Raw genomic sequence first — 27,022 nt, 5'->3', positions numbered from 1 at the left:
AGGACCAGATCCTATGAACTGAATTTTGATTGCACTGTCAGTATCAAAAATCATAATATTTATTCGTAATGAGCATAATATGCTGAATAGGAGAGACTTGATACTTAAACTTACAGTTTTTTTTTATCATATCTTGGTTTAAAATATTAATTATCAGGATTTATGCAGGGATTCTCCCCCCCCCTCATAAGAAAAATATCACTAATTGCGCCTATCGTTATGAGAAATTGGAATAATTGGTATTTTTCATACATAATAATAAATTAATAAATTTTAATTATTGGTGTCTTTCAAATGACTAATTTCAAAACTAAGTCTAAATGACAAATTCAGATTGCACCATTATTGTTCTTAACTCATTGAGTTACATGTGTGAGGATAGAAAAAAATTCAAAATGGCGAGGGGCATTAAATTGAATTTATACTTTTAAGTTTTTTTGTTTAGATATTTGTGATAAATTTGTCTAAACTTAGAGATATAATAGTGGTACTGTGGTCTGTGATAGTAACTTAAAAACACTGTCTCTCTTTGAGAAAAGGTGATTGTGTGAATTTTTATGACGGCAGCATTATTAATTATTAAGAGTTCATGAATTTCATTTTGCATTAAATATTCTACTAGAAATAAATCAATTATAGTTAAAGCTGGACGAAAAAATATTGATAGCAGTCTGTTAAAACTACTTTTGTTTTGAAAAATTGTTGAATGTGATATTAATCCATATGCATTTTGACCATTTTGTAATATAAAAAAATCGAGAAAAAAAATGTCTGAGTATACTTGACTAATTGACTAAGATTGCATACTATAATAAATAGTAAATATATTTGCCGAGCTCGTATCCATTTACAAAAAATTTAGTCAACCACCTATTATGAATTCGACAAACATTATGTAAATATTTATTACAGGCTACGGACAGCAGACAGAAAACATTATTAAATTCCAATATTTATAGAACGGCTATATCTATAAGAATTTAATTTTAAATATTTTATTGTAAATGTTGAATGATTCATATTGACTGAGTGTCAGAGACCAGCACAATAATATTTATTGCTTTAAAATATGTGGTTTTAACATTTAAAGCTATAGTTTATAATATTTTCGAAAATAAGACTACCGTCTAGCATGATGTTATTTTACCATTGGTACCTATTTTTTTTTTTTTTGGCCTTTGTACATGACTGAAAAAGTTTGTTTTGTCACGGCGCGATGGTAACGTCTAAGGTCCAACTCGTAACGATCATCGTACATCCGACATCGCGTGCGTTGATCACGATCACGACTCCATCGTTCCGGCATCCGTGCGTCGCACAGTAAAGTTGTTCACCTCGGGCGCTAAAAATAACAAATAATAACACATTTCGTTTATAGATTTACGATACTCAGATATTATTGTTATGATATTTTAATGTTTATTATTTTTGTACCGTTCAATATTAATAATATTCAATATTATTATTACTTATTAGTTTTGGGGTCGTGCGTGTCCGTCAGTCATCGCTGTGTGTCAGAACCTATACGGTTAACCACACTGTTGGTACAAGCGGTACAATATTAGTAATCACTGGTCGTCGTTATCAGTTGAAACTTCGATTGCTCTTATCCGAGGAGAAGTAAATAAAAAATTTAATACACAATATTTCAAATTAAATTTATCATCCCCCGCAGGCGATTCTGTCGTTTTGCGAGCAGCAATAACTCATAAATTGATTTCAGTGCTTTGTCCTTTGTCGACTAGATACGCCACTTGGAGGAGACCTACCGATTATTTGACAACTTATTTAAACAACTAATATCGAAAACGCCACTGCGATGTCGGACGCTCACGCCACTCCGATGGCCTGGCAGTACGTTTGTTGTTCACTGCCAATCTTAATACCGATGTCAGTTTACGTGCTTAAGAAGTGTTTCAACAACAAATATCGCACACTCAACTCAAAGGTAAACCCAAACCCATATTTCCCGTAGGTCTTACGCACCGGCAAATGCAAATCTTGACACTGTGACCTTTATATGACCCGAATTTTCCGCTTTAATCGTCGTGGACTTTGAACACTGGTATCGGTTTTTTCTTTCGATTTTTCGGATATTTGATCTGAACACGATTTTTGAATGATCATTTGTGGCTTCAGATTATTTCTTCAGCATATCAGCAACATAACATTAGGAAAATTTAATACAATTTTTTTTATTTTCATTGGACTTATTGAAGACACGCTTGAAATCGTGTGCTCGTATTACCTATGAGTATTGAGTTGTACAAAATAAAAATTTTAAACAATAGAACACTATAAATAATATAATTTAGTGACTTGGAAGTATTCTGCTTTTATTAAGTACTTATTTAAAAATTGGTACAGTAAAATCTCATTAGTCCAGACTTCGCCTAATTTAGACGGCCATTCATAATGCAAATAATTTGAATTATCAGAAAAATAATCAGTAAAACTGGTTATTTTGTATTTTGCAAGACTTAATACTCTGTTACATTATATCTTGTAAACCTACTAAATAATCTTTGTACTTCGGAAATCTATAGTACAAGTTTTTTACTAAACAGTATTTGAATATAAACCTTAGCTCATTTTATAGGTTATTTTGTTTAATCTGGATTTAAATTAATTTAGACAACCTAGAGTCCCAATTTGTCTGGAATTTATAAAGTTCTATTGTATTTTATACCAGAAATTTACAGTTTTATACCATCATAGTTTTTTCATATAATTTTTCCTCTTTTATTTAAAAGAAATATATTTGAGTTATAAGTAAATTATTCTTAATACCTTACTCATATTATTCTAATCATTTAATCATATTATAAATTTAACTAGGTAGAACTGTTGAACTAAATTCATTTTCACTTGCTCATCTTAACACTAATTTTTGAAAATGTATTTTATTAATCATAAATTATGTTGCTAGGTTGTACTTATTACAGGTGCCAGTTCCGGATTAGGTGAGACATTAGCCCATGAGTTTTATTCCCATGGCTGTGCACTAATTTTAACAGGACGTAGCAGCAACGAATTAGAACGAGTCAAAAATGATTTATTAAGCCGAAGTGATGTAATTGAAGTTTTATTATTTTAACATTTCCTATTTTTTAGTTTATTTATTCTTATAGATTAAGAATGTTAACAAACCATGTATTCTCGTTTTGGATCTTATTGACCAATCAACAATAGAAGTAGTTAGTCAAAAAGTTTTAGGAGTTTTTGGCCGTGTAGATATTCTCATCAACAATGCTGGCATCAGCTATAGAGGTAGAGCTGAGGCTACAATGGCCGAAGTAGATTATAAAGTAATGTTGGTCAACTATTTTGGCCAAGTCGCTTTAACTAAAGGTAAATATCGTAATATAAATTGATTTGTCTTTACTTTTGTGTTTAGTTCAATAACTGTTTATATTTTGTTTTAGCCATTTTGCCTAGCATGATTCACCACAAAAGTGGACATATAATAGCAATTAGTAGTGTTCAAGGAAAAATTGCTGTTCCATTTAGGTAATATCATTATTTAAAATTACAATACATACTTTGATTTGAGCTATTCATAATTTATAACAACATATCGTATAATAACTTTATTGTGCTAATATTGTTATTTACAATATTAAAATAATATATTAATGTATACAGGGTGATTCTTTTAAGTAGGTACACTAATTATCTCGAAAAGTATTTAATTTTTTCAAAATATTTTTTTACATGGTTTCAAGTTGTTAAAAAACCAATGTTTTTATTAAAAAATTATATTTTTAAATATTTTTTATCCTTATCATTTTTTAAGTTTTTATTTTTTTTAATGACAACACAGAGTCTTAATTTCATATTCCAAAGCAGAATATTTTTCTAAGTATTTTGATTCATATAAATTGAATTTAAGACGAGTAGTTTATGAGTGATATGTATTTAAAGTTTAGAAAAGCGGAGTAGTGGATAAACATTTTACGGGGTAACCCCGTACCACTCCACTCTGCCAATCTATACTTTAAATATTTATAACTCAAAAACTACTAGCCCTAAATTTGATTTTTATGAATCAAAATACTTAGAAAAATATTCTGCTTTGGAATATGAAGTCAAAACTCTATGTTGTCATTCAAAAAAGTAGAAAACTTAAAAAAATATAAGGATAAAAAATATTTAAAAATATAATTTTTTAATAAAAACATCGGTTTTTTAACAACTTGAAACCATGTAAAAAAATATTTTGAAAAAAGTAAATACTTTTCTAGATAATTTGTGTACCCACTTAAAAGAATCACCCTGTATATAGCCATTGGCGTGCAGGCAAGACACAAATGGGGTGGGTGTGGGTGTGGGTTTTTTAAATTTTTTTTAATTTAATAAATATTGTGTATTTATATAACTGTATAGAAGCCATTAATAAAACATAATATATTATTTGTAACTTTTAGTTTTGGGTGAGTGGTGGCCGGTGGGTGTAAAAAAATTAACTTTGCCCCACATGGAAAAAGGGATCTGCACACCACTGTATATATCCATATATTTTGTAGTATTTGAGATTAGTTTACTTACATTTAGATACTTTGTTTTACATAATCCATGTATTCAGTTTAAAATAATAATTTGTACCTAAATAATTATTTTATTTAAAAAGTTATATGTTTAACATTTTTGAAAAAAGCACTTTCTAACCGATTATTACAAATCTTTTTAAACTTATTTTTGGTATGCTTTTATATCTAAGAAATACAGATAACAAACCTTGGATGTGCTGGAAACAGCTTATCTTTTTTTTTGTATGCAAATTTTTTATTAATTTTATGAACCTATTTATATAATATTTTTAGATCAGCGTATACAGCATCTAAACATGCATTACAAGCATTTTTTGATACTCTCAGAGCTGAAATATCACATCATAAGGTTAAAGTAACCGTTGTAAGTCCGGGGTACATACAAACAAATTTGTCATTGAATGCATTAACTGGGTCTGGATCAAAATATGGTGGTGAGTATTGTTATTAGATATTATTATTTGATAAAAAATGTTAGTAGTATACAAACATTAAATATATATGTTGCAGTCATGGATGAATCTACGTTATCTGGATATTCTGCTGAATATGTTGCTCAACGAATAGTGGATGCTGTTGTTAATGATGAACAAGAAGTCATTATTGCACCATTTTACGCTCGTTTAGCAATTGGCCTACGTTATGTTTGGCCGCGATTTTATTTTTGGATTATGAAATGTAGGGCTGACCGACAAGCTAGTCAGAAAATGTAGGATTCAAGGATTCCCCGCCATCAGACGGACGAGCGTCGGCTACAGCCCGTTATCGTCGGCATACGGGAATCTCACATTTGACAAACAGCCAGGTCAGTCAACTAGATTTCTAGAAATTAGCTGTTAATTGTTATTTTTTGAGTACTTATAATTTTGTATTTTTGAATATAAATACCTAGTTGTTAGTGATGCACGGTTTTACATAAATTATTTATTTAATTTATGTACTTTACATTTGTACAATGTTTACTTTTTAGCAATGTAATACCATAATGATATTATTTAGCTAAGTATATTTGTACAAAACTGCCCTCGTTGAAACAAATTAGTACCATAATTTGTAAATTAATTTGATCAATATTAATAGTACAAGTATTTTATAAATACTTACATTAATCTGGTTCCCTTTTAAATTATCAGAATATTAGATAGTTGGTATTACTTAAAAAGCAAGCTTGAAGTAATAATTAATAAAACTAATATCTAAATTTAAATATAATGAATTTCTATTAAATAAAATTCACAGATTGATTTATTTTATTGCACATTTAAATATAATATTATAACTAATTGAAGTACAATTTAGTTAAATTTCATATTATATTTCTTTATCGACATTTAAATCAAATTATTTTAATTACTTTTTAATATTTATTAAATGTGTACTCATTTTTCTATCAAAATCATTGTTTATATAATTATATCTCATTAAATTGCAGTATATAATTTATCTGCCAATAATATTAATAAGACATTTTTAATTAATATTAGTTATTATCTAAAATATTTTTGTTTCTGCATTTAATATCTTGCATTGGGTGTTGTGAAGTACTTTAATTCATAATTTATATATTTCTTGTACTATTGCTTGTGATTGAAAATAATTTTTTAAGTAATTTTATTAATTAGATGTTATGTATTATTCACAAACTAATTATAATAAGCTTAAAAAAAGAATGATAATGATGAGCTTTTAATTTAAATTAAGATAGGGTTAAACACCATTGGTCTATTAAATATTTACTGTGCATCACTAACAAAGATAGAAAATTGATAACTTATAGTCAGTGGTGACGTGAGGTAATTTTTCATGAAATATCAGCTGTATTGATATAAAAAAGAGCTGATAAATGGGTATGAGAAAGGAGGAACCACATTTCAGTGGGTAGGTGATGGTTAATTTTCTCTAATTAATAAACAGGATGTCTCATTTACATGTGTTGTCAGCGTCTAATAAGTGCTTAACTTATTTAACTATGTTAATTTCAATATTAAAGTAAATTTACCTTTTGTTAAACTTGAAGTCTGAAGGTTACAATATATATTCTGTGGTTTGGTAGAAGTATATTTTTGTTATTTTAATTTTGAAGTTACTAATGAACAAAATTTTTAAAATGTATATTTTACATACTTATAGCTCGCTGCAAAATGAAAAATATCTGAAAATAATTATGTAAAACCACTGAAAATGTTGTTAATTATAGGTTTTAAGTTAGGTAACGGGTAAATTCATTCTTAATACTAAAACGTAAAGAGAATGTGCTGTTACACTCTTATAAGACAGAGAAAACATGCTAACGAATCACTCTTAAATTAGTAAAAAAAGGTACATACATTTATAAATAGGATTTGGTACCCTTGATCAAAAAATTAAAATATAAATATGCTTCATACTTAAATAAATTTCACGTCACCACTGATCATGATCACTGCTACCACTAATGTAGTATGAATTTTTTACTATTATATTATTATTGTATGTCTTAAACACTATTACATCTTAGGTTTACATAAATTTAAATTTTAAATATTGTTTAAGATATAGAGTTTATTAATTACCACCATTTTTCCCCCAAAAAATATATTGCAAAAAATAAGTTTAATTATATTATAATTTAAATGATCTCCTTTTTTCATAAAATTAATTTTTCAATTGTTGATACATTTTTGTTGCTTAAAATGGTGCTTGTTTGTTACACATTTTGTGTTCTTTTTTATTACATTTTTGACAATATTTATATAAACTATTTCCACGTTTTGTTTTCTATTTAATCAATCACTAATAATTTATATATAAATTTGAATGACAACAGCGTATCGACAATTACATTTTAGAAATCTCATACAGCTCATAAATATATTATAAGTAGTTCTTCTGATTTCTGTCAATTATTTATGTATACTTAATAGTGAGTTGTTGATATAGTTAAACCTTATGTACTGTTAATTATTTTTAGTTATTTTTAGAATAACGTTTCATTAGTCAGTTAATATTAGACTATAATTTTAAATGATTAAGAAACTATACCATTGTAGACGATAACTCAATGTGTGCATACTTTACGAGGATAAATTTAGATGTTTATTGTTGTTTTTTTTTTTTAAGTATATTTTGTAGCCTTTAAAAATGTAGATACATTATAATGGTAAACAAATTATTGAAACCTACAAAGTAAACTAGTGTACATTCCCATATGTAATTATTACGCTTAACATATCTTACAAAATAGACCCTAAGAATTTAATTCTTGTTTAGTTTTAATGTTTTAAAAATACTAATTGACAAACAACTTTCAGATAGAATAAAACAAATTATATATTATGTGTATAAATGTAGGTTAATTTATTATGTTTTACCATTGTCCATGTTGCTTATTTTGAAAATATCAAGCACATATACTTGTAACTCTAAATCGTCCATTGTTCTTAACATCAAACATTCGTTGTTATAGAAAAAGTTTATGTTTAAATGAAAGCTATACAAACACTAAATTTAATTAAATATAGAATGCAATTTATTATGATATATAATTTTCAATATTGTTTTTGTTTTCTTAACATTATGGTCTTACAGCAATAAATCACATACAATATTTTATGTAGATTGTAAAATGTTAAGAAATTTATTTTGTGATATTTTTTCAGTCTATTCATAAATGGTTTAATATGTCTGTAAATAAGATAACAGACAATGGAATTCGTAATTTTGAACAATTATAAATTTATATATTACGTAGCAATATAATATTGTGAATCTACTTTCACAAGGAAGTAATATTTAGGTATATAGTGTTATATTCATAAAAATATAACCTAACTTCAATAGATTTTTAAAAATATTATGCTCTGTTTATACTTTGGCATGCTACGTTCACCCTAAATCATAGAACGATTATAGGTAGTTTTTAGATATTAGTTGAACCTTTAGAACAATCTTATATTAGATGGAAATTGAGATTTATTTGTTGCCTTTAAAATGAAACCTAGTTTTCTTTTATAAAATACAAGTATTTTTAATTCAAAATATATTGCAATCAAATAAAATCATTTTTGCCCTTCTGAATGTTTAACTATTACATATTCAATAATTCATGTTTTTTTTAAAAAAAAAAGAATAAATAAGAGCTTTTGAACAAAAAAAAAAAATATATATAATATTACTATCGCATTAATTAACAATAAAAATAAATAATCAGTTTATCACGAATATAAAACATTACTGTTTTGTTTTTATTTTAATGGCAAATTTTAGCATGATATAATATTGTAAGTAATTTTTGAAGTATAGACAATATTTTACTTGTCCAAATCTGTGTGCTAAATCATTTTACACCTATTTAGATGCCTGAGATATATCCGTTCACTCGTCCATAAACATCAAGTGTATAAAGAAGTTATTTCCACAAATATAAAGATTTTAGCTATAAAACTTATTATTTATAATAATAAATTTTAATTGTGAAAAATAATGTTGAGTTTAAATTATTTTTTAATTAATAAACAATTTAATGATTTAAGTAATAATTAAAATTTATAGTGAGAATTCTAAAAATATAACTTGGCTCAATTATTAAAATTTAGATTAGTTTAAATATCAGGAAAATAGAAAATTTACTTTGTCAAATGTCACTATTATTATCTTATATAAAATAAATAATATGACTTAATAATTGTCATTACAACATTTCTATAACCTATAAATAATTGTATTTATTTTAAAACTTAACTTTCTGAAGATGGAAATAGGTATTTAAACTTTTTTTATTAAATTACTTTTTAAGTTCTTTAATATGTTCCCGCAAAGTAAAGCCAATAATTTTTTCAGCAAATAATGAATATTATCAATAAAAATTGAATATTCATTAATTCATTAAAAGATGAAATTTATATAGAATATATGATTAACATGCTTATATACTCTACACCTGAGAAGAAAACCTCTTAGTCAAGTCACTGGCGTGAATTATCAAGTACATACAATCATAAGTTGGTAGGTAAATTAAATAAAATCAAGTGTACATATATAAAATATAATTTTAAAATGTGCTGACTGTTCTTGAACCATCACGTTCCCATAAAAATTTGATCTCTATTTGAAAGATTATTTGCAATATTCGTACAGCTTCCAAATACAATATGCAGTTGATACAACTGTTAATGATGTGTGTAAAATTTTCCTCTTGGTATCGCTACCACGTTCTATAACCACTGGCAATGATGGAGTGTTGTCTTCTTTTTGGAGCGATTTCAATCTTGGATCCTTGTGCACCTGATACTTGCAGCATGGATCAAACTGCCACGAAATCATGTACAGTCCAGTGCAGACAAATGAAGCCATACACAAAGGGCCATATATAAACGGCTTTGAAGTCCAAAAATAAGCTAATCAAGTGAAAAAAACAAAGAAGTAATAATAAATAATATGTATATTGCACATGAAACTATATGGTATTAAAAATTATATGTATATTTATCAAGCAATGTAAAAAATAATTTGTAATTGAATTGTATTTATTTTTTGACATTGATGATTATTGATAACAAATGCAACTGTAAAGCAACATCTAACTTTGATAATTTATTCTTTAACCCTGTGTTATTTACTTATATGTAAATATATAAATATTATTAACGGACAATTGATTTCTTAATTGCACATGCTATTGATGAATTAGTTTTAATTATGATAACACAAATTGATTTTTGATAAATTATTGTTTCTTAATTCTACATTTAAAGATGTATGAATCTATAGGTATTAGACAATAGTTTGAATAGTTGATTTATTTTAGCAAACTATTACTTAATTTATAAAATTCAAAATTTCCAAACCTGTTCCTGCAGACAATGCACTAGATATGATAGCCGTTTGGGAAAGAAAATTGCCAACAGTAATCCATCTCACAGTTTCATCAGCCAGCTGAGTTGGCTCGATAATAATATACTTGTAGCCAGCCTCTAGGGCATTGTCCAGTTCCTGCTCAAACATTTCTTGCGAGTTATCATTGTCGTAGACTTCTCTTATTATGGCAGTATCTTCTTGATTGATTATTCTACATTCAGAGCAAATACATCCAGTAAATTTTTAACTATCATAATAACACTGTATGATGCCTAAGTCATTTATTTATTTAGTGAGCCTGTATAATTAAAAAAAAATTCAACTTAGAACCACAATTTTAACTTACTCGTATGATAACATTTTTTGAACACTTGGTGCTCGTTCAAATGTCCCATCAACCGAATTTAAGCTCGAGGTTTATGAAACTCTATCATTTGTGTTGTCAGCGAACTGCGTCAAAATCAAATCGATAACCACGTCTTGTACACTCTGCATTTAATTTTAGTACTGTTACGCACTACGGTCGTCTTTTATCAGCGGGATCGTGTGTTTAATTGTTTATTGAACAATGCATTTAACAAAACATTTGCTTCGGTAAAAAAATAAAGAAAAACGGACCGTGAACGTTGCGGACGACATTGAAAAGAAAAATTGCACGTTTGATAAGGGGTAACAACTGATATTGTGCGGACCGCGCGCTAGCACATGGAGGAAAAACTAACTACCGTTCATGTGAAGTAAAATAAAACCTGATATTCCATGAAGAAAACCAGGGATAAAAATATAATTCTGATAGTTTAGCAGTAAGTTGTAGTTGCGGTATACTTAAGTCGGTAAAATATTATTACGCGCCAAAGTTTGGCCATTTTCTTTCTTTGTCTATTCTGCTAGACGCTAGAGCCTTTTTTCTTTTTCGAAATCATTCCATCCACCATGTCTACGTTATAATTATAAATAGATTTCAATAAAGGTATTATTAAGACGTATTGTGATATTCTACTACAGTTAAACTGTCGCACAATACCGTGTCCTCGAAAATACCTTTCCGACAATAAATATATTATTTATAACAAATAATAAAAAAAAATGGACGCAATTACGATCAAATTGAAAAAAATGTTGCTGTCACGAAATATCGTCTTTCAGGTAAGTATATATTATATACATTTAGATACGCATAAAATATAGATATATAGTGGGAGGCTATAACTTATAATAAATGACATAAAATACTTTTGGATACTATTTCAAAGATGTTTTTTATGTTACTATTGGACTAGTATTGGTTAATCTGCAATTTCGTTCCCTGTAACCCAATTTGTACAAGCTATAGTATTTTACATTTTTTATAAATACGAATCATCTCTCCTTCGCTCTTTGCTTTCAACTATATTATGGGGTCAGTCATCCTTGTCTTACGCCGCCATAAAACTCTCCCCCTCTACCTCTTCATTTCTAACACCAGCTAATTTCGTGTCATTCTCTATAATATTCTATCTATTTCTTCTTCGGTATAGCTCTCCCTCTTTTTCCCTCTGCATCAATTTCCATTGCCACTTTCACTGCCTTCGAGTCGCCTCGACGAGATCACATGACATGACCAAAACATCTCAATCTATTCTCCCTCGTTTTGTCTACTGTATTTGGTGCCACTCCTATCGACTAGATACTGAATTAATTTATTATTCTATCCTCCCTAGTCCCTAGTTTCTTCGCACGTCCACTAAAGCATTCTTATATTGTGCTATCGTAGCCATAGGCCATCGCCAATGTTTTTGGTAAGGAGTTTGGTCGGTCGCATATGTATAGCCTATAATAATATGTCCTTCTTTAAAACATTATAAACAATATTCCTCATGTAAATCGATTCAATAGTTTCGGTGATTAACCCGGGCCAAAAAAAAAGGACTCTTGTACCTATAATAATATTATGTAAGTAACGCGAAAACGGATGTGTTGAATTAAAATTTACAATTTACATGAATAATTTATAGTCTTGAAATAATTTTAGACGAATATAATCAACATTTTCATTATAATGTTGCAATGAATATAAAATTCAATATTTTATTTCACATTTATAAATTGATTACGGCGAGCGATATTATTTATAATAAGTAGGTTAAGACTACGAGTGATTCACTCGCGCTGCAAATTTGAGATTGTATAATCTAATGTTTAGGAAAGAATTATAAACAAATGAAATAACATTTTTGAAAAAGGACTTTCTTGAAACAACCAAATTAAATAATAACAACTGTTTTTTCTTTTTAACTAATATTAACCATAAATAAACCAATTTCGAATTTTTAGTTTTAGTTTTTCAACAAAATGGTTTAATGCTCCATACGGATGATTGAAAATTTTATCATCCCACCATCACTCTGTTTTCTGATCTCTTGTCATCTATAATAATCGATAATATTTAATAATATAATAGGTACCTGATAAATATAAGTGTTAATAATTTATTATATGTTTATTAAATGTATCCAAAAATTATAAATATGATTATTGATAATATTTTTCCTTAAATTAGGTATATTCTATTGGTAATATATAAATGTCAATTAATTTGTATAATCATTATTATGCAAACAAATTTAAATTTATGATGGAGCTGGGTTTCCCCCTTGGGTGCAAAGTGTTTGATTAGTTATTATTGCGTTAGGTGCCTAATCATTTGATGTATTGCTGCAGTATTGGTTTGACTATTGGTCTTTACAACCCATGTTATTTGGTAAATACCTATTATAAGACTAATAATTAAGTATATTTTCAAGAAAACCAACGAATTATTAGATTAATAACACAATACATCAATAAATTAATTTCTATAGTGGCGGTCCAATCAAACTTTCATGCACATAAGTGGGACGATCATAAATCACAAAATATTAAATTTTTAAGGAAATATAAGTAATATCACGAATCACGATCATAATTTACTAATTTTTTATTTCTATAGGATAAATCTATTCAGTTTATGATTCGAAGTTTAAAAGATCCAAAACTATTCAATTTAGTCAGTAGAACATATCTGAATGCTGATATGATTCAATTTTTGTGTGAACCTTTACTTTCAGTTAATACTCCGTTAATACAGTAAAAAATTTTGCTTGACATATTTTTTTTATATATTAATGTACAAAATAGTATTATATTAGTTATATAAATTTACTAATTTTTAAAAATTATCTTTTAGAAGTATATGTTTATGCATATGGATGTTGTCAAAAAATAATATATTTTATGAAAGAAATGACGTGTTATACACTTGTAATAGTTTATTGCGAACACTTGTATTTTTAATAAGAACTAGTGATGGTTCAGTATCTGATATAATTCAATTATTAGCAATAATTATTAAAAAGTATTTAATAATTTTACAACTACACGATTGTATTAAACACAATACAAATATATAATATAATATTAATAACTATACTACTGAGTATTATTGTACTTGATTTTAGGGGAGGAACAAACCTTCAAGAAATCTGCAACATATCACAAGTTTTAACCATTATAAAAATGGTTTTTACTAATTCACAACATTTACCAGCACGTTGTGTTATTAATGCTATTTCTATACTAACGTATTTTTTGTCGTGTCCTTCAATTGAATTAAGTAATAAATTATACAACACGAGTATGTCTATTTCAAAGGCAATCTGTAAAAGTGTCACAGGAAAATGTATCATTGACCCCCATGTAGTTGACATCGCATCAAATCTGTCTAGTGGTTTATTAAGGTATACTTATGACTTAATTTTAATTAATCTGTGGTGTAAACTATGGTGGTATGATGGTCAATGGCTATAACTTATAATAATGGATATAATATTATGTTATGAATCCTAAAATATTTATGTCGAGGTTAGGTTAGGTATATTTTTGTCGATAGTTATACTCATACATATATACTATTATTCTTCCTATAGGATATAGGAAATGTAAGTATACTTACATTTTATTAGGTATGTTACAAGATAACTATTGCTATAAACAAGTATACTGACGAATAAAAATCGAACGGACTCTACAGAGTACCTAATTCACCAAGCACTCGTATCACCATTTTCTCTTCAATTATGACTACATTGCCTATCTAAGTATTCTGATTTTTGAAATTTTTAAATAAGTGTACTTAAAAATCATAATTTCAATTACTTAAATTTTGTTACGCCATTTAAGGTGTTTTATGTGACGTGCTTGGTGAATCATTCTGTATAATATATTTATTTATTAATCATTTAATCTATTATAGTAACGCCTCTGAATTGAATATATTTTGATTTGTAATTTGAAAATATATATAATATATAATATATACATATATGTATTCTGATTAAATAGACTTTATTCTACTATAACAAAGAGAATGTCAATTAATAACAATTTAAAAAAACATACAGAAGTAGCCAAGTTACTGAAGAATGTGGCTTGGTTTATGATAAAATATATTAGCTTACCATTTGTTCTAGTAAGTAAATATTACTGATTATTTTGTAAAATCAATACCTACGCTAATGTATTGATGGAATAATATTATTTCAATAAAATAAGTTTTATAATATCAATTTATATTCACATAGAAAAATTTGAATATAAATATACATCATAAAAGTTATCGAAAAGGAATCAAAAGTTTAATAAGTCCGTTCAGAGAAAGTATATCTACTTCTGCCCGTCAAAATATAGCTAGTCATTATGCAGCGTCAAGAATTATGAATATTTTATATGAATTAATTGAATATAAGTAATTGGTTTTTTTTTCATCTATATATTAATACATAACTAAAATTACGTTTATATATCGATATTTTACTAGAAAAAGACAAAAAATTGAGATTTAATTGTATACCATATATGTTATGATACTATTTAATGTTACACGTAATAATTATTTAAATGTATAATATTTATTTGGACTATATATGTAACTATCCTGTCTTACATTAAATGTTTATTATTTTTTTAGTGAAATTGGCATTTTAGCCGAAGAGTTGTTGTTTGAACTGTTGTTTTATTTATCGTCAGCTTATCTTGAAATAAAATGTTATTGGCCGGGTAGTATTGATATGTTTCGCAATCAAATGCTTTGGAGCTTCAAGAATTTTCCTAAAACTCCAAAAGACCTGTGTTTTGTTTTGTCAAGTAGCACAAATATAGATATGAGACATTCTATCATCATTTTTATTTATTTCTATCTTTTAACTGGTTCCAAGTAAGTTTGTTTTGTAGACATATTATAATACAATATTATAATTATAACCTTTATACCAATTTAAAAACATAGCACATTTTTACTATGATTATAATGTTACAATTCGTTTTTCCGTAATTGTATTGACGTAAAAAATACCGTGTTTATTTACTGGCTATGAATAGTTGTGACCCCTTAAGAGGTGATGGAATTCTGTGTTTATCAGAAATTGGTAAATATATGTTTACCATTTTTAATGATTTTCATAAACAAACGAGTGTCTTTTTCAAGTATTCAGCTAGTCCCTGAAAAAATGCATTATTATTGTAAAAATAGTGTACATATCAAATATTCCTAAAACAATAAACACAATTATAGCAATATATGCTGTTGATACCATCACTATACTGCAGACCTCTACTTAAGACCAGGGGCAAGCCACAATGCCTCAATTATCTATCTTCAAAACATCTCATCTTAATAATACCAGGAAACTATATGTCTATATAAGTGAAAAATCCTAACAAACCTTAAAAAATCTTTGCATTTACCATTTGCACAAGGATACTTACTATATTTTGAGTCAAATATTTGGGAATTATACTTTGGATCCTCACCTTAAGTCCTAAGCCCAAATGCACAATACTCTACACCTTCAATCTTCATTCTATATTAATAATCGAACTATCATTTCATTCAAAATTTACACTACTCAAATTTTTACTGAGGCCTATTTAGGTTTACGGTATGCAAATATAGGGGTGCGTCAAACTATCTCAACCACGCCGTATCGATCCCTCTTCGCCTTATAGCTTTACTCTTTAGCAACCTATAGTATGTAACCAATGATAAAAAATTCAAAATTCTTTAATCCTTTTTATATCTTTTCCCAATAACCCTCCAGATCACCTCAATAGCGTTGATTCCATGCCCGTCAAAATCACTACCTAGTACTAGACACTAGTATAATTAAATACACAAATTCTGTCCTAAATGTTCTACCAATGAATGGCTTTCCTCGTCGTGTGTTCTTTTTATTTACAATACTTTACTTAAGCCAATTATTAAATATAAATATTAGTTAGGCAACAACTTATTGTGAGTTTTAGCAGGTTTACAATAATTGTTCAGATGACAAATATGCAGATCAAAATAAAATGTATTTTCTTCAATGTTAAATTGAATATTTATATTATAATATAATATAATATATGTTATATAAATAATAAATATTAAATATGTACTAATTAATCTGTATACATGCATTGATTTTAGCATTGAAAATGAGTCAATATACTTAGAACCAATGTGCGATTACTTATGTTCAATGCAAAATGAAATTCCTGTTCCTGTTATCAAAGCAATTCTTTTTAATATTTCTGTAAACATTAAATATGTAATTTTTCACTCAACATGTTATTAAAAATGCATATTTATTTTTAGATTTGTTTTGTATCACATCATGCAGTAAATGCAATATCCGGTTTAGCTTTTGCTACGAAAAAATTAGTTGAACTTATAAATTCTCTGCAAATTATTGATTTGGTATTTACCCATCATCCTGCATTGTTATATTTTTTATTCGCTACAAGTGTAATACCCAAAAAAATACAATTAAAATTAGTAAGAATAATTTGATTTTATTAAGGTTTCTCAAGTTTAGTTTATTTTATTACTATTAGATTAAACAATGGATTCAGAATTCAGATGATATTAGTTTGATTGAATTAGAAAAAATTTGCTTAAACAACCATAAAGCAATGTTATGTTTGATGGTAAATATATTATTAATAATATCCAATTCTTTATAAAATAATAAAAATGATTAATTACTCTAACATTTATTTGCACATTCATTGCCCATAGGATATACTTATTAACGATATAAATATCGATAATAATAAACTACAGATAGGATTCAATATTATTAAGAAAATAATAATAACAGAAAACGAATGTAATGAACACAAAACATTATTAATTATTTGGGATATGTTACCCATATACTTAGGTTCATTCTGCTGTACAAAAAATCCAAAAAGAGTAGGAGGTAATACAAATATTGTTCTGTATGTTATTATAATATTATAATTATATAATTATATAAATATATAATTATATATATAACAATATTATAATATTATAATATTGTTGTGCAATTATTATTATTTTATTTTATTTGTTTTAACTGGATTTGTATTAATACTGCAGCAACAAATTTAACGTTATTATTGAATTTAACTGAACCGTGTTTTCTCCGTGGGGCAAATATTTCCATTAACGAACATCGAAGTATAGTTTATACAATGTCTTCAATCATAAAAAGCCATCAATCTACTTTCACTGAACAGTATTCACTGTTATCATCTCTTCTCCAGCATCTCTTAACCCTGATTCAGTTATCCAACAGTGATGGTAAGTAATTCAAACGCAAGCAATAATAACTTGTAATATAGCTTTATATAATTAATTAATTGATATCCATCATAAATTTATTTTAGTTTTAAATACAATTAAGAAGAATAAAGATTTTCTATACGTTCTTGAAAACTTATGCCTCTCAAAAAATAACAAAATTTGTTTTCTTGCAATCAATACTATAATACAATTATGCCAACTTGAACAAGAAGAAACTAATATGGAAAATAAACTTTTAGTATGATTAATTATATTTTTTCTACATACTAGATACACTTTAATTAACAAATATACTATATACACATAGTAATGAATTTATGTTTGTCCTATAGTATTTGATAACGTTAAAATGTGAATACGTTTTAAATGCTATGACTAGGCAATGTCAAAATTGCGTAACATCATCTATGACGTTATTTAGTATTATTTTACAATACTTTGAAGAAGGTATATTTTGTAAATCAGTTGAGTTTAATGAGGCACCAACTGCCGATTTTTTAAGATCTATTTTTATGCAATTAGAAACCATTATATCTCAGGTAAGAATTTATATAAAACTCAATACTTAAAGTCTTTAAAATACTTATAATATTTAGATAATAACATTAAATAATACTTTTAGGGATTGGATTGTGTATCGAACCATGCCTGGGAATGCATAACTACAATATTGTCAACAAAACTTTTGAAACATTTTCAAGATTTATCATATCTTAAAATTGAGTTCGCCACAGATCCTTGGCTTAATTTTATACTTGTAAATTTGAAATCCTTTAGTGAAAGATGTTTAGAATTTTTAAATTTCTGGTTTACAAGTTTTTTATTAAGTAAGTACTAACGAAATATGTTTAAAATAGCTAAAAAAAAAAAATATAATAGTAACAGTGACTGAAACAGAATGTGAATCCTAGTTTAAAATATAAATATAGATATAATAGAACATAAATTATAAGTTTTTTCCACTGGAATGTAACAATAAATGTCTAGCTTAAACGCCTTAAACTCTAAATAGCCACACTCATATTTTTACAAGGCTATGAAGTTCAAGTTTTAACGACATTTGATATTTAAACGTATATTAACGATTTATCCTGAAATTATTTAAACAATACTAATTTTAAACATTTTACTACCATTTCTTTACTCAGTGGAATTTAAAAAATATTTCGACAAATTTTAAGCCAATTGAAGATTAAAATTTTTTTTTAGTTTGTTATAAATGTCGGTACATATATTTTAGATTTTGAGTGGAGTGTTAAATCTATTAATTTTACAATGATGTGTGTTTTTTTTATTTACATATATTTTTTGTATCTGTAATCTGTGTTAATCTAAGTTGACGAAATAATGCTTTCATTTTCATTTTCTGTAGTTTTTCCAGTGTAAAAGTGAATCTTTTGGGGAGGTCAAAATTTAAAATTCCTAGTAGTTTTCAAAAGCGCCTGAAAAAAACCGATATCATTATAGGTAATCAACAATAATCGACAACAATTATATAGGGTTTAATACATCTCTAAATGTATAAATAAAATAAAAATTTAACTTTTTGGTTTTTTTGAAAAGTGAATTGACCAAAAAGAAAGGGGTTCATTTTTGAAAAGGGTCATGCCCATTGAGTTAATTTAAGTTAGTAACAATTATCTGTTCAATTTAGGTATGATAACAGATAAACCTAAGTATAATTATATTTCAATGTTAATGATGATTTTGGAAAAAATAAATATTAAATTCAACATACTGTAGGTTAACACGAATTTAAAAAATAAATGATTAATAGTAACGTCTTAATTTAAATTAATTATAAAATAATCCCATATTGTGAAATGTAAATACTCTTCGTTCAGTAAAGTTTTTCGTGTGTACCTAATGAGTATTGAATAATGATTTACAATTAATGATAGTTAAATAATAAATAGTAATAATAAGTAAATTAATGTTTATACATTTAACTACAGTTAATAAACTACCTCAATGACGTGGTATATAATAAGGTAATCGAAATACTAATACAGTTAAACAGCTATAAGTCAGATGAGTTTCCCAGTTTTGTTTTTTTTTTTTTAATAATTGCATTGTATACCATTATAATTAGATATTACCTATGTCCTATATATTATGATGTTATGTATATAGATGACGAAGAAAGTTTTCGAATACGGGGATCAAAAGTGTTATGTTCAAGTCTTTTTGATAATACTGTAGTTCATATTTCAGTAACAATAGTCAGCCAAGTCTATGAAAGAAGTGAATTAATGTCAAAAGCTAAATTGATTATACATTTGGTTAGTAATTAGTATTCATAATTTATAGGTACATTGTACAATTACCTAATATTATATATTGTATCATTCATCTGCTCTTATTTATTTATGGGTTACAGATTTTGAAAAACAAATTTTTGTTACCTAATGGACTAGAGGGTAAAATGAATATATTCTTAAACCAAAATTAGTCAAAGGTTAAAAATATTCTAAATATATTTTTTAATATGTTTTTTTTTAAACTGTTTATCTACCCCAAAACTCAATAGAGTTTATAAATATATTTTGTTTAAATGTATCTATTATTAAATACCTATATATAATTATATTTTGTACAAAATGTTCTTCTCTATTTTTTCTCTTTAATTACTAATATAAAGCCAATAGGCAACAACCAATAGTATATATAGATATTTTAGTTACATATTATGTATATGTATAACTAAATTATTTTTAAGTATCTAATTATATTTATGTAATTTAAATTCATTAATAAATGTTTATTTTATTCATATTTTGCAGTAAATATTTTACTATTTTATGTTTTATTACGAACAATTTTGTAAAAATAAAGAAATTTCGCAAATTATTTTGAGTTAGAAATGTATATAAATTTTTTTTATATCTAATATATGAAAATTTATTACAATATTCTTTATAAGGAAGACTATCTTTATTAAAAAAAAAAAATGTTTACTTGAAATTCAAATTAAATGTTTACAACTTTGGAGGTTCACCCGATTTTTCATGGAACGATTTTCTTATTTTGTTGTATCTAATTAAATAACGAATAACCGTAGACACTTTAAGTTTTCGTCAAATGTTTATTTTATCATTTTCTAAACTAGATAATATTTTCGAAACATGTTGTTTTTATTTGAGTTGTTTACGGACATTTTACTCTATAAAGGTCAATAAATATCGTTGGGTAAAAAAACTGGAAAATTTAATAAAACGAATAAAAAAAATAAGGCGCACATTATTAAAATATAATTTAAAAAATATTAAAAACAAGGTTTTTTATAAATATTTAAAGTTTTAGTAGTGGATATGGCACTCAAATCTGGAAATCGGATTTTTTGAAGAATGGGTGAAGTTGCAGTATATTTCAAAATTGATGTTCCGAATCAGTTGGAAAATATTGGCACTGGATTTAACTGATTGAAGTCAATAGTTCAAACTCTAATAGTTTAAAGTGGAGGTTCCAACTTCACGAACGTGGGTTTTTATACATTAATTTAAACAGCATATTATTAAGCATATCATAACTTTTTGTCAAAATTTATACTCTATAACAATCTATGGTGTGATGTGGTTTTAGAGTTTAATTAGACGTTCTGTGGACCACAGATTGGTCTAGTGTGCTGAAAAAAATGTCAAATTTGAATAGGACAGTTATTAATTTAGCTGTATAATATATTTACTTACCTATATAATAATAATGGTATGCATATTAAATTATAAACATTTAGGTAATATATATAACAATATATTACAATTTATTTAGAGGTATTATTCTTTAAGTAATAAGCACGCACAACTCATTCAAATATAGTATAGGTATATCTTATATATTATCTACACAAACAGCAATTATTACTCAATAGTCAATACAATTTATTATGCATTCGGATTTAGTGAGTTGAACTGAGGAAAAATATAAAAATTATCATCCAGCTGAGAATTTAGGAAAAGTAACGGTTCATCTATTCATATAATTATCTGGCTTTATGTTTGGGAATTGCAAAGAATGCGCCATACAAGAATCTCGTAACGGCTGTAAATGCGTTATCACACACACGCGCACACGTGTGCGCTTATACCTATTATGTATTATTTTTTGTCAGCGAGAGTAAGCAGTAGAGGTTTTGTGTCTGAAAGATCGCCGTGATGGTAGACCACAAGGTCAGCAAGCTACCATATCTGGAAAGGAATACTGGTACCAAAACTACAGGCGTCCCACGTATGCGGCGAGGGCTTAGAGTCGGATTCTATGTGTACGCACTTCCACAATGGTCTAATAACCTAATTATGCATATCATAATATTATGTATTGCACTCAGCGTACCCACGTGAACGAGTTTCACTTGCACATAACGGAGATGGCACTCACGTGTAATTGATACAACAATAATACAACACGATGGAAAGTGTTTGTAAGAATTTTACATTAAAACCGACAGTGGGAAGAGAGTCGAGTATCATCATTATATTATATTATTTTTTAAAAAGCGGGCAAGTATAGGTAACCACTTTTTTGTACAGTAGGTGTCGAGTTTCGGAGTGTACCACACCATTGAGTAGGTTATTGTAATGAATGTGTTCAATTTGAATTCACCGATAATATAATAATGATCATTGCAAACGAAAAACGATTCAGAGCGGAAAAAGCCTGTCAGCCTTATATTATTAAGTATATTTTATTATATATTTACATTTTAAATAATCACAGTAATTAATTTAACTTTATTGACTTAAAATAGATTAAAGTATTTTGTAAATGCCATTGCGTATCATAAATTATAGCAAAATAAATAAAGCATTATTCTTTGATTAAATAACAAATAATAACCAATTTTATATTTTTTTCAGATTTGTAAGTTTGAATAAGAACTACTATTTTTAGGGACGTTTTATAAATTTTTAAGTGTTTTGGCCCGTCACAAAATTTTTATCATCACAAGTTTTAGTTGTTTGTGATTGTCTGCACAACGTCAAGGATACTTAACAAATTGTATAATATAACGTGAATGTGTTTGCAGCAGATAATAAACAAGTATAAATGGACACATATAATATTACGCTCGATTGATTTATATTCAATGCGCGCAGACGAGTGATAACGTTTATATAATGTATTCACAGGATATTCACAATTCGACGTACATAAAATGCGTGTACACGCGGGCCAGCAAGAATCATGACGAGAGGAAAAAATGATTCGACTCGAAAGAAGAGTTGATGGTCTGAATGTATAATTCGATTATTGCAGCTAATTCTATAGGTGTCGGTCATTTTTCGTTATAGTAACTCGTACTTAATAGGTATGTAGCATATCTCTGGCTCCCTGCCCATATTATGATCATTGCGTATATATATGACATTATGCTCATAACGCTGTGATCACAATACTATAACATTTGAAATATCTATTACGTTATTTATTATTTAGTACCTATAATACGTTATATTATTATTATGTTGTTTGTTCGATAAACCTTTTACCGCGTCCTCTCATCGAATACGAATACCTACAAGGTGGCGTATAGACATCCACATTATTATTTATTAGTTTCACACGCCTGCTCCCATGTTAGATATTATTGTGTGCTGACGATTTTGCACAACTAGTCGCGAAGGTGTCAAGTACATAATGTGCAAATAAGATAATGTCTAAATATGGTAGAAATATTAATAATACACGCGCGCCAAGACTTTATTATACAATTAATTATTATTACAATTTAGCAGCTGCAGTTCATCACTAGTTACGTCATCTTGTTGCCATTCAAATTGTGACGTAAAAAAAAATTAATAGAAACTAAGAAACGGAACATATTATACCAGCGAATGACCTTAAAGCTAATATTTTTATTAATATTATATACCTACGCTTGCGATACAATTATTTCTGCGTAGGATAAATGTATTTACTAAACGTGCTTGGCATATTAGTGCGATATATGTATTATGTATTATAAAAATATATAGATTATAGATTATAAATAGGTGTGTTTTGGTGATACAGTTTTGAGCAACCCAGTTACTAATACTTACTATAGTCTAGCTAATTAGGCATTGGTTAGTTCGCTCAAACTAGTAAACAATTTGCTCAAAACTGAATCACTGCATCCCCAAAATACGCCTTATATTATATTGATAAATACAGATGTACAAATACGAATATATATATTATTAGGCACCTACTGTAGATCGACGGATTTTGCATATTTTATTTATTACGTCTTATGGGACGTAATTCATACTGCATGTTATAATAAAGCTAAATTATGATGAGCTTTATGCTCATTAAACAGTTTTTGGAAGATTCGAACACATTTATATAACAATTAATTTTCATAAAGCACGTCACACGTGTTTCGCTTTCGTCGTATTGTATCGTATCGGCGTATTTTGTATAACTAAAACATGGGCTTCTACGTTTGATTATAAGCATATTATACTATACTCGTATGCATAGGTAATATATATTATTTAATAATTATAAATTATTGTAGTTGGGCTCTTGGGCTCCCAGTAATGAAACTATTATCGAAGTGGCAACTACATATATCACCTGATAAGCCTCTCTCAAATTGTATACAGCAGGGGTCACCAACTAATTTCTATGGGGGTCCGTTTTGAAACTTACCAAACTTTACGCGGTCCAAACAGTTTCAATGACATAATTTATAAATTTGTGATTATATTTATTTATCTATTCACATTGTATTTTACACACATTAATAAATAGGTATATACATTTTAAAATTTGTATTTATATTTATTTATTTATTTAAATTGAATTTACAAAAAAAAAGATTATGTTTGAAATATTTCATTTTTAATGTGAAAAATTGGTCAAATTCATACGCGTCACTCCGACGACGGCGCGTTTCCCTCGCCGGTTTGGCGCGTATGAACTTAATCAATGTAAAATGAAAACGAGCTCGCGGTCCATAAAAAAAGTGCTCGAGGTCCGTATCCGGACCGCGGTCCGCCAGTTGGTGACCCCTGGTATACAGTATACTGTATGTCTGTATACAAGGCTTTGGATTTGACCAATCGCATTAAAAATACGATTTAAAAATAATTATATAATCAATACAAATATATTTTTATAACAACGTTCAAAAAATATTGCGTATTTATTTTAAAAACTAAACAACAATATTCTTGTAACATAATTATTAAATACCTACTATATGAATATACTTATTGAATGAGTAATTTAAGGTACTCGCTTTATGTCGTTATATCTTTGATTAAACATGTATAATCAATGATAATAGTTCGATGACAATATTAATGTACACATTCGTGTTCGATAAAAGTTAATAAAAATATTATTTTTTTAAGTGTTGACACAATTATTCAGTTTTTCAGTGTTCGCTCATAATGCAGTCTGCCATCATCTCAAAGACGAGGCCCACTTGTTTTTACAAAAAAATAAATAAAAATTATAAGAATAATAAGAAGAAGTTTCTCAAATGATGCATCAAATATGTTGAGAGCGGCTCGGCCGTTATAAATTATAATAATTATTTAAGCGCCCATTCACACGAAAACACGTGCCTCGATTTGTTTGTTTGCATAGTAAATAGCTTCAACATATTCAATAATAAAGATTAAAGATGATAGACGGGCACGGGACACATTACCAGGTATTCAATATTTTTTCATATTCAGTATTTCTGTACTAAATGTTGATTTCAAACGATACTTTGGCTGTCATAATGTATGATAAGCGCAACATTGCTTACTGTAGGCCGTAGGGAGTAGACCACCAAACGTTCCAAATCACGCTTGACGATAGCCACGATTATTATTTGAGACATTTGTAACGTTTCTTGTATGGTGTTGTACCTACACGTCCGTGGGCACAAACTCACATTTTCAATTTTTCTTATTGCTGGTTTTATTTTATTTATTTAAAAATCATACGACCGCTTAATCATAGGCGCAAATTAGTTTAATTTGATAGGGGGGGGGGGAACTTAGGCCCTGACTATATTTTTACATTGTTTTTAATAGTTTGTGGGACTCTAAAAAATTGGGGGGTCAACGGTAAAAATAAAGTATAAATATATAACAATAACTTAGTCAATAATAACTCTGTTTATTGTTTTCATTTGTTCACACAGTTTTTTTGCTGCAGTTATATGTATCTATCTTTTAAAATTTAAATTTAAACCCTTATAGGTACCTAAATGTGGATACACCGTAATAAATAAAAATAAAAAATTTATAAAGTTCTATAATATTTGAATTGCTGAACAACAAACAAAATGTACACTTGAATGTATTTTATTTTACTTAAATACATTGTCAGAGAGAAGATGATTTCTAATTTTTATGCCCCAATGCTATTTAAATGCTTCCTCCCACCCATTACGGTATTTTTAATATCAACATTTTATTATCAAGGAACAATGAAACCTAACCGTACATTTGTATGACATTAAGGACATGCAGTAAGTTCATCGTCGGTGAACAGATAATAATGAGAAGATTTATATTACCTACATTATACTAAACATGTTTTCTGATAAGATAACAATATTTGTTACAACAATATTTAACAAAAATTATAAACGCAAAAGTGTTGTATAAAATAATGCTTGCCAGATATATTTTTCTTAATTTATGATAACATTTTTTAGGTATTGTGCTTTATGATTATGATACACGCTTGCTATACTACCATTGAGTTGTCGGGAAACCTTACTTACTTTTGTAAGAGGATTGTTTCATATTTTTCAAGAAATAGTGAAAACAAAACAAAATGGTAAGGAAAATAGTATTCAAGCATTCGACCAATAATTATAATACAATTTACCTTAAACTTTCATGATATAAACACTGTCGAATAGGAATCGTAATTAATTATTATTATATTTTACCATAATAATGTATTTTATTATATAAACCAATAAACCATTAATAAGTATATAGGGACATAGGGTATTACTGGTTAGGTATGTATTATGAACAGATTTTAGGGCAAACCATAATATAAGTATAGGTTC

At 27.3% G+C, this 27,022-nt stretch overlaps 3 protein-coding genes and 1 long non-coding RNA gene across 4 annotated transcripts; 3 read left to right on the top strand and 1 right to left on the bottom strand.

The window, feature by feature from the left end:
* Positions 1 to 1,481: 1,481 nt before the first annotated feature.
* Positions 1,482 to 8,074, top strand: LOC107161967 (dehydrogenase/reductase SDR family protein 7-like). Its single transcript, XM_015508608.2, has 7 exons — positions 1,482 to 1,620; positions 1,746 to 1,948; positions 2,930 to 3,073; positions 3,132 to 3,351; positions 3,426 to 3,510; positions 4,824 to 4,984; positions 5,061 to 8,074. Exons 2-7 carry the CDS (start codon positions 1,820 to 1,822, stop codon positions 5,261 to 5,263), a joined length of 942 nt encoding a protein of 313 aa, XP_015364094.1. The 5' UTR covers positions 1,482 to 1,620; positions 1,746 to 1,819; the 3' UTR covers positions 5,264 to 8,074.
* A 665-nt stretch (positions 8,075 to 8,739) lies between these two features.
* On the bottom strand, positions 8,740 to 11,043 carry Pmi (Transmembrane protein Pmi). Its single transcript, XM_015508610.2, has 3 exons — positions 10,732 to 11,043; positions 10,376 to 10,596; positions 8,740 to 9,925 (listed from the first exon to the last, which is right to left on the bottom strand). Exons 1-3 carry the CDS (start codon positions 10,743 to 10,745, stop codon positions 9,645 to 9,647), a joined length of 516 nt encoding a protein of 171 aa, XP_015364096.2. The 5' UTR covers positions 10,746 to 11,043; the 3' UTR covers positions 8,740 to 9,644.
* Positions 11,044 to 11,215: 172 nt separating this feature from the next.
* On the top strand, positions 11,216 to 13,503 carry LOC149055509 (uncharacterized). The gene is made up of 2 exons (XR_016191772.1): positions 11,216 to 11,531; positions 13,354 to 13,503. It is a non-coding gene; the product is annotated as an uncharacterized LOC149055509 (long non-coding RNA).
* LOC107161944 (uncharacterized) lies at positions 13,504 to 20,659 on the top strand. Its single transcript, XM_015508576.2, has 15 exons — positions 13,504 to 13,758; positions 13,862 to 14,140; positions 14,745 to 14,871; positions 14,984 to 15,147; positions 15,370 to 15,615; positions 16,870 to 16,975; positions 17,038 to 17,217; positions 17,277 to 17,369; positions 17,461 to 17,644; positions 17,806 to 18,009; positions 18,096 to 18,250; positions 18,345 to 18,551; positions 18,635 to 18,839; positions 20,146 to 20,294; positions 20,393 to 20,659. The coding sequence occupies exons 1-15, from the start codon at positions 13,613 to 13,615 to the stop codon at positions 20,462 to 20,464; spliced, it is 2,517 nt and encodes an 838-aa protein (XP_015364062.2). The 5' UTR covers positions 13,504 to 13,612; the 3' UTR covers positions 20,465 to 20,659.
* Positions 20,660 to 27,022: the final 6,363 nt, after the last annotated feature.

This window comes from Diuraphis noxia, unplaced genomic scaffold (genome assembly GCF_037042655.1).
Source record: "Diuraphis noxia isolate RWA-SAM2 unplaced genomic scaffold, SU_Dnox_SAM2 contig0004, whole genome shotgun sequence".
In the NCBI taxonomy this organism is placed as follows: Eukaryota; Metazoa; Arthropoda; class Insecta; order Hemiptera; family Aphididae; genus Diuraphis; species Diuraphis noxia.
Note: the sequence above shows the minus strand (reverse complement) of the source record. Positions and strands in the feature narration are given on the sequence as shown.